Source organism: Symsagittifera roscoffensis, chromosome 1 (genome assembly GCF_963678635.1).
Source record: "Symsagittifera roscoffensis chromosome 1, txSymRosc1.1, whole genome shotgun sequence".
NCBI lineage: Eukaryota > Metazoa > Xenacoelomorpha > Acoela > Convolutidae > Symsagittifera > Symsagittifera roscoffensis.
Window position 1 is genome coordinate 66,121,136 of NC_087062.1, and position 13,467 is coordinate 66,134,602.

Below are 13,467 nucleotides of genomic sequence, written 5' to 3' on the forward strand. Positions count from 1 at the left end.
CTAGACAAACCGTTAATGTCAGAGATAGCTGCCTTCGGCTACCATGACAAATAAGCTTGCTCTAAATCAGTTAGATAAGCCACTGTTTTCCAAGTGTTTGTAACATTACTTACTGACTTTTTCACACATCGGTATCTCAGTCAATAAATTTCTTTTAGAGCTCGGGGTCACTCAATGGCATAGTCCTCACAACAGATTTAGTTTAAGAATAGGAACCTTGTGGAAATTAATACATAATTTTATACCTAATTTCCTTGAATTGTTTGTTTTTTGTTGACAGATGGGTGCTGTAGTTACCAAGTGACAACTTACCTTCAATACGGACAGCGGTTTGGACTATCTCCGGAAGAATACTTCAACAAGGTCTACAACATGGGGGTAGTTGAAGACAAACAGTTGGTTTATCTCAAGGTTACTATCAAACACGGATATTTTGGGCTAAAATTTTCCCTCGCATATTCAAACGTATATTTTTGGCACGGTAAACATAACTAAAGGAAGTTAATTATCTTCATTTTCAAGCTGAAAGCTAAAGCAATCAGTTACTATTTCAATTACCAATCAGTAGCGGATTTAGAGGGGGCTTAAAACCCCACCTCAGGGTTTCGACCCCCTGCCGACCCAAAGGGTCCCCCCTTCGTCCTATTTTGAGACATCGAGGTTTGGCTGACAAGCCCTGAAATGTTCAAAAGGCGCCGTCGGCGCCAATATATTCAAATTTTGAGAGGGGAGCTTGCTTCGAACAAACGCATTTTGTTTTGGTCAAAATTTTCCGAAAAGTGCCTAGTGCCTAAAAAACGCTTTTTGGGCTTGTTTTTTTTTCAAAATTTTGTTTGGTCCGACAAAATGAAGTTTCGAAAAAAACAGGCCAAGAAAGCGTTTTTCTGGCACTTTTTGGACAATTTTTTGGAACACATTTTATGATACTTGTTTTACGCTACAAAATCGAAATTATTAGATGAAGTTTTTTTTTAAGTTTAACCAAAAATTGATTTTCTGAGCTCTCCCATATCACGATAGAGGCTTTTTTTAGATCGAGGTTAGGTTTAACATTTTTGGAGACAATCCGTTTTTTTGCATGGTTTCAATAATTTGGTATTGGCCGGCGTCATGTTTTCTGGACCCTCCTATTAAAATCAGCGTGTTATTAAAATAGACTGCGAACTTTCATTTTAAAGGAACAACTCAAAACTAATGTCAAGTTTTACAATGCTCAAACGTGGCGTGATTTCCGGTTGATTCGATATTTTACGAAACCCTAATCTCTCTCATGTACATACTTTTAAGGCAGTCTATCCAATTTGTTTCCAAAAGAATTGTATGTGTCTCTTAGACGCTTTTGTATTTGAAGCTGTGGTTTAGTCTATACTGTAATTGGAGTGTCTCTCTTCTCTCTCTCTCTCTCTGTGTGTGTGTTTGTGTGTGTTTTTCTTTCTCTTTTTCCTAGTTTTGAATTTATAAAACATTGAAAGTTGCCTGGAAGCGTGTAAAAAAACGGATGTGATTTGATTTTTTAAAGTATCGAAATCAATTAAGCATTTGATAAATATGAACATACAAAACTGAGCAGTTTACCACTATTTTTCAATTTCTATTCAATAAGTACAGTGAATCAGTATTTGTTCAAATATTAATCGTTAAATTAGTGAATTGTTATTTAAATTGTTAGCTAAAATGTGTATTATGGCACATTTATTTTTTAAGACGGCGTTTTCTTGTAATGAAAAAATGTTCGACTCACATATCAGCAAGTTCTAAAAACAATAGTATGTTTATTGCTGCAACTACTCTACCCTTACACAAAGTAAAAAAAAAGATAATACATTTCAGATGTATCAAGCTAAACTTCGGAATTTTTTTAGCTGAAAGTTTTATGTTTCACAAAAAAGCGAAGTTTTAAAAGGATTGACTCGCTTGCTTGTCTTTCGAATTTTTGTTTTTTGTAAAAATTCACTTTGGTTTTTTTAAGTGAAAAGCACTTACAAATTTGATCTGAAAATCAGACAAAACTATATTTTGTGATTTGAACTTGTCCTCTTCAATGTATCTGATAAAAGGATAAAGTTTTCTTTCAAATTGGTGAAAGTTACAAAAACCTCGAGAGTTCCACTTTCTTTTACCAATTTGCACCTCAAAAGCGATTGTTTTTAACAATTTATTAGACCTCAGTGTAGTCGCTAAAATGTTATACTGAAAATAAGACCAAAAGGGCAACAAAAACTTTGAGTTTTGTTTTGTTTTTAATTATTTTTTAAAACCTTTTTTTTCTATGGAAACACTGTTTTATATGTCTTAGTTGATTTTTTTGAATTATAATTCTAATTTGAAAATTTTGTTGCGATAATCAGAAACGATCTGTTAAAGGCAGATTTTTTTTTCAAGATTTGCCCAAAAAAATTTTGTTCTGGAATGAAAAAATTCTTAAAAAATCAGTTTTGTTTTTCTCTGATCTTCACTCATGTTTTGTTCAAAAAGTATGTTCTCAGATTGCTTTTCAGTGTATGAAAATTCAACTAAACCCCAAATTTTAAAAAGTTTTGTCGGTAATGGTTGTGATTTCGCATGCTCTATTAAAGTTGGTTGTTTTTGTATGGAAATATCGTTTCCATAAATTGCACCATTTATGGTGCGACGTATGGTTTGCATGGTGAAAAAAAATTTAAATCTAACCAAAGTGTATTGTGTACTAAGTATACGTTTTCTCAGTAACTTTTGTCAATTAACTTATTAATTTCACGGTTTTCCATAGAATTTTTTTTTTCGAAAAATCTCTTCCATTTGTAGCACAATATATGTTGCAAAGTATGATTTGTATGGTGAAAATTTTTCATATCTTATAAACAACTTGCATAATGATGAGAAACCGTTTTATTCAATCCGTTAAAAAGCCATTTTGAGGGTTTTCGAAACGAACGTATGTGCTAAGCATGATTAGTCATTTTCCATACAAATCATGCATTGATGTGTATGGTTGAGCATTATCTTCTATGGTGGGTAACCCGGGTTTGATCCAATAATTTCATTTTTTTCGCAGTGCAAAACAATTATGTTAGTTATGTGAACAACACAAAAAATTTCAATCGCTTGATGAAACAATAAACTGTTTGTCAGGCTCGATGGAATCAATTTTTCTGCATGAATATCATCGAGCAAGTTGGATTCGGCCGCGGCGTGCTTCGGATAGTGGGTGTCAACGGCCAGAGGGCTCGCAGCAAGTTCATGATGCCCCCTTTGGGCGAAGCAGACGGCTTCTTCAAGTTCCCAGCCGAACATCTGCAAAGTAGATTAACATTCGAGTGGTTCCTTTACAATGTCATTTGCGAAGAGAAAAGCTGGCTCTGTGTGAATGGGCGGAATGGTACAGCGAACCGTGCTGGTGGTTTGACGCCGGGTCAACTGAATCGACGACGAATGCTAACTTTTACCAAAGTCAACAGCAATGTGACTAAAAATTTGTTCAATTAAATTTATTTTTATTTTTTTTCATTGAATTTTGATTATCTGAAAATTTCAAGAAACAAATAGTTGTTGTAATAGTCGAAGTATCCTATCATTTCCGAGCTTTTTATTTTTATTGATATTTTCTAAAATGTGAGGGCAAAAATGGAGCGTTCTTCATTGAACTACCTATGATTGCTCAACAAATTTATTTAACAAACTTAAGAAAAAGTTTTTCTGGTGCGAGATTCGCAATAAATGAGATTAGAGGAAAGCATAAATTTCTTTCGAAAAAGGGGTTTCAAAGAGATTCAAAAACTTTTTCAAGCTTTTTTTTTTAAATCAACCAGATTGGTTTTTGAGCGCACCAAAATAGCAATAACGCCTCAAAGCCATTCGATATAAACTCACTTGATGCTCTTCTTTTCTATACTTCAGAATATGAAAAAAGATAGGTCGAAGAATTTTCATTTATGAATTTTTGTCTTTATCTACCGCATGTATTCCGTCGTACCCAAAATATAAGAATATAATCTGGATCTTATTAGGTTAGATAACGATTGGTCAGTATAAAGAAAACGTTAGATGTAGAACAATCTAGTTTAAAAAACAAAGGGAGCCAGTTGGTGCGCAAGAAGCACAGACTGTTCCGACCACAATAAATTAGGAACTCAATTAAAATAAAAACCACATAACTCACTTAGATATAAAAAGTACCACAATTGAAAACCACATAATATATACAAAAAATTGGTCGCTTGGAAAATGATACGATCACCGAAGAAACCTGTAGTTTTTTACTCATGAGTTCGAGGGTGATTGGGATTTTGTTTGCGGATTTAGGGGGGGGGGGGGGGGGGGGGGTTCGGGCGCTCTCCTCAGGGATTCGACTTGTTCCCCTCTTTTTACTATTTTGAGACATCTATATTTGGTGGCGGACCCTAAAATTTTTCTAAAGGCGCATTCGGCGCTAATATATACTAATTTTGAGGTGGGATAGCACATTTTTGGGCCTGTTTATTAAATTTTTGCGTGCGGCGCAGAAAATTTGACCAAAATGGGGTCTTTTTAGTGCTTTGGGAGAGCTCGGAAATTCACTTTGGTCGACCTAAAAAAAGGTCGATCAATTTTTCGAAAAATTTTTTGAAAATCCGCCCCTCCCCCTCGAGAAACTCCTAGATCCGCCCCTGATTCCTCACATAAAAATGTCCCGAATACAAAAACGATTTTGAATATAGACTTTTGAAGCATATATCTCAATTTCTTCCAAACTTGCGCAAATTCATCACTGATAGTCATACCTCAGAAACCAAACACGGAATTATAGCTCCCCGCAGGTAGTAGACAGATTGATAGGAACAATTCGGTATAAAATGTGACAAATCATTTCTCGGACGGAGATACTTTATGTGTGAAAATTAAACATCGAAAGGTTTTTTTTTTGGGTGCGCTTTTTAAGGTAATTTTTCATTGTTTTGATCATATGTTCAAATAATGACCTTGGCCTTGAAGCCACCAAATGCTTACAAAAAAAACAGTCATTACGTGAAAAAAAAAACTATAGATCAGTTGTTTATACTAATCGAATTGAGTCAAACTGTCATGGCAGCAGGAGGCAGTTCCGGCGAAAAACGGAACATTTTGTACTGGATTGAAAACATTTCCAAACAAAACAAAATGCCGTCAGGAAGTGAAAAACAAGGAAACACTTCTAATGCGTTCAACTCATTTAACGAGAAAGATGGGAATGACCTGAGAACAAAATATTGCTATGGAACAAGACGTTACCTGAGCCCATCTGGGAGAAGAGCGAGCCATCCACTGATTTAGCAAACCATGACGAAACCAACATTCCAGAGGATGCATCCCTAAGCTAATCTGGAGTTGGAACCGCTCAAAGCTCATAAAGCAAAACGACACAGCACGACAGCTGAACCAAATAAGCCATAAAGGAATCTTAACCGACATGACAGAAGAAGAAAAAGAAGAAGACAGTAGTGGTAACCAACAAGCCGAAATCAGAATAACCAATAAAGGAAAGAAATTGAAATTACCCCTTTTTTAAGTCAAAGCTTTTCGATGATTTTTTGAGATGAAAACGCAACTTACTATGGTGGCAAGGGTGCACTCAGTTTGATAAACTCATGCAGACATCACTTATTTTTTATTGGTTTTCAAAGTGGAGGTATTATATATACTCTAATTGCCTATTCAGTAATCAGTATCCAAGCGTTGGAAAAGTTGGACTCAATAATTGATTTTGAGGGAAATCCACCTAAAATGAAACTGCATAGGTTTACTATCTTAAAAAAGTTTCGCCAAAAATCAGCGACAATTACATTATGTCTTTCATTAAGTTTTATGATCGCAGTATTAGAGAGAACATAAAATCAACAACCAATCGTCGAGTTATTACGCAACTAGGTGAACTTTTCAAACGAAAGGCAAAAATAATAATAATTGTAGTTCCTGCGAATCGCAGAGGAGCTATCAGTAGGCCTTAACAGTCCTGTCGAGGATAGTCCATTTGTATTATAGTCGAGGATAGTCCAAAATTTTTGTACAAATGACACTAAAGATAATGAGAAGTAACTCGCTCGACCGGAACAAGCATTGAAAGCCAAAATAAAAAAAATATATACGGTCAGCCTGTTGAAGAAGAATCCGGCGTTAAAAAATCAAATTATATTTAAATCGAAAGTCACAAAATTAAAAAAGTTAAACGAGAACTATCAGAGGTTGAACAGAGTTCAGAACCTGTGAAAGACTCGCTAATTATATTATGTCCCCACCATCTCTAAATCTGCATGCTTTTTCATTTAGCCACGAGGAGTTGCAAAAGGGCTCTGCACGCGAATAACGCACAGAAAGTATTTTTACAGTCGGATAAATTCACCGGCGCGCATATATCTGGGCAATTTTTTTCGTAATTTTTTTTCCAAATACATTCGAAGTGAAGTGAAACCAACATGAATTTAAAAACGTTATGTCTCTAAATTTGTGAAGTGTTTTGTACGGTAAGACTTTTAGTGGAGTCTCAATTACACAAGCCCGGGCCCAGGTAAAAGAATTGTAATTCCAATTTCACCATCAAAGTTTAGCTTATTTTGACCTTCTTGATCAGAAGTATTGGAACCAGATCTAAACTAGTATTTATCATTGGCTATTATTATGATATTTTATCTCTATAAAATATTAAATACTAACCAATCATACTCCATCAAACTAACAACCCACCTATTTGTAAGTGTTGAAGCTACTTGTAGTTTCAACACCAGAACAATTTGAATTAAACTTAGATAACGGTTGTTCTTAGAGTACGGTTGTTCAAAATCTACTTTATTTTTGTACAATTTTGGGATTCTTTTATAACATCTTTTGTCTTCAAAAATATATAAGGGTGATACTTTTTTTTTGGTACAAGTGTAATACCATAGTATGCTTCTTTCGTAGTCAATAAAATTTGATCTTTTACCTGATAATAAATATCCTGCATAAGGGATTTTAAGTACTGCTAGTGCAAGTGATTGGAGAAATTGTGTTCTTTCAAGTTCGCATAATTGATGTAGTGTACCAAGTTCTGTTAAAGACATTTCTTGAAAAATTCTACTTATTGTATAGTGTAGTTTCATGTCTAGGTGTTGTATGTCATAGTGAATTGCGCCAAAATGAGTGTTGTTCATTACTGATAGTTCTCGTAAACGTGTACTATCTTTGTCCAGTGGTTTTATTTTTCCACCAATGTTTCCTGTGTTTTTAAGGAGGTTTACTGGGATATCTGAATTTGAGTGATGTTGGTTGAGTGATGTGTTGCCCTTGGATGTATGATTAATTTTCCTGTATTCATGTCGAAACCTTGTTCGTATTCGACAAGAATTTCTGAATATTGTGTTTTATAAAGTGGTTTGTTATATTTACATGCAAGTTCCGTTTCTGGGTAACTTTGGAAACGTGTCAATTTTTTCTATATTATGAATGTTTCTAAAATTATAATTTCTCTGTCTGAAGTGATCAGGGTTTACATCTTCATAAGGTAATGATTCTATAAAATGTTTTTGAGGATTTTTTATCAACTACTTTGAAATGCTACTTGAAATAATGTATATGTGTCCTCGGGAAACCAAACAATTGTTGCTTGTGTCGTGTAGTAGGATCGCAGTATCCTTGGTCATTTTTGAAAGGGAGTCTGTTTCCTTGATAAATTTTAGTGTCATTTTTTAAATCTCGCGTTAATTGTACTTTTTCAAGTTGTATTTTCCAATCAAAAAACGATATTTTTTGGTATCCTTTACTTTTAGTGTCGGCTTTACATTTTGAGGAGTTGTTTATTCCAATGAGTGGTTTTCAATTTTTATCATGAAAATCGTAAGTTAATCTTCCATGTGCTCCGTGGAAGGGAAATTTGTCATCTAGTTTTATGTGACCTTGGTATCTCTCATGTTCGGCTTGATGTGCAGAGTCTGGGAAAACTTGAAAGTTTACCAATTTTCTGGTTGTGCCTTTGTTTGATGTGATTTTTAATCGTCCAAAATAGTTTTTACAATCGTCAGGGGTGAGATGTAATAGTCTTTTGATGTTACTTTGGCAGAAAAATTCATGATCCAGTCTATTTGTATTTCCGTATGAGACTTGAGAGCAATCTACTTTCTTTTGGGAAAATATTGCTGTGAATTTATATCCTGTTAGTGTCGTAGCTCGTGCTTTTGAGTAAAGTGTGGCCATTATGTTTGTTGTTTCTTTTGATTGTGGTTCGGATTAGCACTGAGTGACTTAAATTAAGAAAGAGAAAGGTCTGGAAAGTTAGTATCTTTGGAAGATACATGTGTATGATAGTCCTGAGTATGGATTAAAAAAAATTATATATACAATTTGTCTTTTTTGTGTATCTATCCTATTTGTAGATTTTTTCATGGATGGTGAATTATTTCATTTAATTTTACTGTGATTTCAAATTTCAGTGTCAGATTGTCTTGTGTAAGTACTTGTATGTTACGCTCTTGTATATCTTTGTGGATATCTTGTCGATATTGTAATCTGTTTAGTGCCCAGTTGTGTAACCGTAGATGTCTGTTGTTGGTTGAATTTTCTTTATATCTAGCGTCGAGATTTGTAGGAAGTTTTGGAAGAAATGGTGTTTGTGAGATTTGAGTTAGGGAAGGGGTTGAAGGTGAAAAAGTTTCTGGTAGTGACAAAGTTGTGTCAGATGAAACGTCTTTTGGATCGTTCACTAAATTTGGTTCGCCTTGAGAAAAAGCTTGCGTCATCCAAAATGGGGGATGTTCTGTAGTGGCTGGGGGATTAAAAGGATTTTCTCGGATTTGTTCAGATGTAGGGGTTGACCCTAAATAATCTGATGGGATGTTTGATGTGATTTGCTGTGATGGGGTCTGGGGCGTATTTTGAATTGTGCTACTGGAGAGGTCTTTAGGATTTGCTATTGGTGAATGAGGTATGTTGAATTGAACTCGGGGAGTTGGCAAATTTCTGTTTCGTCTTGTATAATTTGTCTGTTTATTTCGAGCGTGTTTTGCTTTTGACTTTGGTGTCTTGCTCTGTTAAGGTCTTGTTGGAGCGGGGGATATATATTATATACTGGTTTCTATTGTGGTTCGCTCAGAGATGCTTGGCGAATTACTGGTTCTAGTGTTTCCGACAATCGTGCGTGTCTTTCTTCAAATATGTATGGATTGTCTTGAAAAGAGATGCGTGTTGATGACTGGGGGTTAATTGTTTGACTGTTTGTTGGTGTTGTTGTAGGTTCTTGGGATGTTATTGGTGGGGACTGGTGTGGCGGTTGTTGATTAGCAATTTTGAAAGTTTTTTGGAGATTTATGTATTTATGAAGACATTTTGTGTTTTTTTTGTAAGGTTGTTCGATGAAGAGGATTAAAAGTATGGTTGCTAATACGAAAGATATGATAGACTTTTTTATACTTTCGCATATTGTCATTATGAGGGATATCAAAAATATGAGAAATATTATGAAAAGAAGAAAAACATCTGTTCTACTGAATAGATGTTGGAACATTTATGTAGTTATTGAAATATCGTACCTGAGGAGGTGGTCAAGGATTTTTGTAAAATTAATGAAGGTTTGAGCTAGAGATTGAAAAATGATGAAAAAATTGTACCCGATTCTCCATTTTTTTATTGATCACGCAACTTAACTTGTTTTCTGAGCAACTTTGACCAACACATTCTTTTAGCTATTCGTTCATGGAATCCAAAGCAGCAGAGAAGATTAAAAAACTAACAATATTGTGGATTCCTCGACAAACTTGTTTTTGACCTATTGCGGAATCCGTCCGCTTAAAATTCACAACAAATACAGTTTGGCCTCGTAATGAACCGTTTGTTAACTCCGCGTTTTGTTTTTTTTAGGCTCAACGGAGGAGTGCAATCACAACTAACAAACCCTAAGTTATCTACAAAATGAAGTCAGCAACCTTTCAAGACATTATCTTGCAAATTGTAAGCATACCCGCACTGAAGTTTCATGGATAATAATCGATTATATTGGATTTTTATTGTCAGTCTCTACAAAATAACAAAAATAATCGATTATAATCGATTGAAAATGGATTATAATAATAATAATTTTTAAAGCAATAAATTCCCAATATAATCGATTATAATCGATTATAATCGATTATTTTCAAAAAAAAATTTCAAAAGAAAACTAATCCATTTTAATCAATTATAAAGGATTATAATCTATTTATTCAAATATTTTTGTGTGTTGTTTTCATGTTTTCATAATTTTGTTAAACTTAAGTTAGTTATTTTGTTTTAATTTCTTTTCGCTTAATTTCTTTTTTTCCTATTTTCAATCGTGTTATTGAAAAATTATAAAAAGTTACCTATAGATCGCCAACCAACCCCCCACCCCCACCTCTTACTAGAGTTGATGTCCCCCCTCACCTCTTACTAGAGTTGATGTCCCTTACTAGAGTTAGATGTCCCCTAACAAGAGAGAGAGAGGGGGCACGTCGTGGTTGCGGGTTTCGTGGTGGGATGGGTAAATGTGAGGTGGTTACGTCGTGGGTTGGGGGGTACGTTGAGGGGGGGTAGGTTGGGGGGGGGTACGTTGGTGGGGGGGGGGTAAGTTGGGGCCGGGGGGGGGGGGGTGGGGTCGTTGACGTGAAGAGCTGGTCAAAAATGCTGTTTTTGGGCAATTTTTGGAAAATTACTACATATTGGTGTAGTTCAATTTTTGCAGAATGTTGCAGAAATTAGAGTAATTATTTACAAAATTTATTCAATTTTCATGGATTTTATGTTCTTCTGTTATAATTTAGCAAAATAAGAGAAAAAGATTGCTCATGATGATGGTGAGCAACAAGCTGACGCCTTTGTTATTTATCAACTTGAAATGCAGTAAACTTTAGCATACAATGTAAGTTTTTATCAGAAGTAAAATATTTTGATAATTTCATGTTTATGGCCTCTTATTAGAAGTGGATTATATACAGTGATAGAAAAATTAATGGAAAGCTTTTCCTTAAAGATTTTGACTTTGTTATTATGAAAGCATTTTAACATAAACGCCAGTTCTGCTTATTGGATCAACCTTACAAAACCTCTTTTAAGTGACTTACCATAGAATATCCTTCCTATCGATGCAAAAAAAATGAAAATTGATTCCGCATTGAAAACGCAATTTAAGGGTTGTTTGAGATTTAACAATTAAATATTTTTTATGTTAAAGTTACTAAAAACGACAAACTCATACCTAGTTTTTGATTATTTGTTAAAAGTAGATTGCAATATTTTTCTTTTAAATTTACCAGTATTGTTATGAAATGGACTGCAATCATTTTTACGCAAAAGATATAACAAAAACCTAAAATAATTGATCTGAATCCATTTTAAATCGATTGAAATGGATTTTTTAAAAGTTGTAGCTACATTGTGTGATTAGAATCAATTGCAACCTTTTCATGTCAGTACGGTTAACTTTGAACAAAAATTAAATTGATGTAAAAGTTCAAAAAGTAAACGCAAAGAGTTATGATTAAATTTTTTGGGCATTTTTAAACAGATTATTTGCAGACTTAATTCAAATTTTCTCGTTTATTTAAATCGAATTAAAATGAAAACAAAAATTAAAAGGTATGCTTTTTGATTGATGTTTCGAGTTGGTGATTGACACAAATCATGATTATAACTAAAATGAAATTTCGCTGCACAATTGAGTTTTTCATTTACCTATTAAATTGCGCCTAAAACGTGGATAATGAAAATAACTTCTGGAGGAATTTTTCTTACTTTTTGTTACCGCGGGAACCCTTACATTTGCTTAACCTGAAGACAACTTTTTTCAATTCTTTAACTTGCGTTGAAAATCTCCCCGCTAGTGACGCTTGCTTTCTGTAGCATGCTGTTGCTATTTTTTCGAGTAAAAATATTTTGCTTGCTCAAGTTTCATTATAAAAAATTTAGGTTGTTTAATTCAAATTTTTTCAGATATAGATGGAATTCATTACCATGCAAAATCAATTCAAACGAATTTGAAGATTTTATCAAGCAGAAAAAAATAGATATACTTTTTTTATTTAAAAATCGTTTCTCTATTCGAAATCAATTATCTAAAAGCACAAATTCGATTTCAATCTCAAATTTGCCAGTTCTACTCGGTACTGGAAAACACTACGTTTATCCCCTTGATGGTTTTCAGAGGGTAAAGGGGTGCATACTTTTGCAGTTAAATATAATAAAAGTTCGGTATCTAATTCTGTTTTCATCAATTTTGTGTCTCTTTCAATGTGAAAAAAATTTCATAGCCGTTAATCTCAAAACTGACGCAATTTTGAACTTTTTTGTAGGTAATCACGGCTGACAGGTGTCAATCTGATACTACGCCTAAAATTGTTAATTTAAAACAGCAAGACCTAGACTTGGCTAACAAGACCTTTTTGTGTCAGAGTAAATGTTGTAAACGATTCTCTATACAGGACCGAGGATCTAAGACCATCTCTCAAATTTCATCCTCTGATAGTTAACCAGGACATTCAATTTTTGTTGAGTGATACTTTTTTTTCTAAAGGCGACTACCGTACAAATGTATAATATTTTTAGTTGGGTAGCGCTGTTTTGCCAAACTGTTTTAAAGTATGCCTTAAACGCTTTTTTCTGCGCAAAATTTGGTTAAAATAAGATCTTTGCGGTCAAGATGAATGATGATTCAAATTAAGTTCTCACACCTTTAATTTTAGGATCAATTTTGAGCTACTCATAAAATCCAGGTCAACATAAAATATCAAGTTTTTCAATTTTTCTTGAGAACAGTTTCAATTTTTCTTTTGGTTAAAAATCGAAACAAAAAATAGCTACTTAAATCATTTTTGTTCAGATTAAGATGGATTTCATTACTAATCAATTTTAGCGAATTTAAATTAATTTTGAGGCAGAATAAAATATTTACTTTTTCTACTTCTGTAAAACTCCAACTAATCTAGTCTTACTATCCTCAAATTGCTACATCATTTTTAATCTCAAGTTTTCCAGTGCCAGTAGGCTCTAAAAAGCCTGTTTTTCCCTAATTTGGGAGGAGGAAGGGTGTGCCGACTAATTTGGAGTTAAGTATATGGAAAATCCGTCCGAAATTTTTCTAACCTCATCATTTTTTTGGGATATTCGGTAAAAATCAGAGCCATTTATCCCAAAACAGAATGTTTTTTTTTAAATTTTCTGGTCGCGAATCAAGGCTGAAAAAAAAACTATCATTCTCATTATTTCTTGGGTACAAGTTTTTGGTTTAATTTCGAAACAAAAAGTTAGATAGAGCAAATCAATTTTGTTCACATTTAGATGGATTTCATTACCTTGCCAAATCAATGATAGTGAATTTAAATCAATTTCGAGGCAGAAAAAAATTTATACTTTTTTGTTTCTGTAAAACTCCAACTAATCCATTCTAAATAGTCTTACATGTCTAAAAGCGCTACTTCGATTTCAATCTCAAGTTTTCCAAAGCCGATAAAAAGCACGTATTTTATCCCTAATTTGGAAGGAGGAAGGGTGTGTCGA

General features: G+C 33.9%; 2 protein-coding genes across 2 annotated transcripts in view; one reads left to right on the plus strand and one right to left on the minus strand.

Annotated features, from left to right (window-relative positions):
• The window catches only part of LOC134839282 (uncharacterized), a 37,759-nt gene extending 34,294 nt beyond the window's left edge, over positions 1-3,465 (plus strand). The window contains exons 4-5 of the mRNA XM_063854783.1: positions 281-411; positions 3,112-3,465. Coding sequence (XP_063710853.1) covers positions 281-411; positions 3,112-3,465 — 485 coding nt within the window. The remainder of the gene's footprint in view (positions 1-280; positions 412-3,111) is intronic.
• Positions 1-13,467, minus strand: part of LOC134848029 (uncharacterized) — a 498,722-nt gene that overhangs the window by 192,650 nt on the left and 292,605 nt on the right. The gene's annotated exons all lie outside the window — the stretch shown is intronic.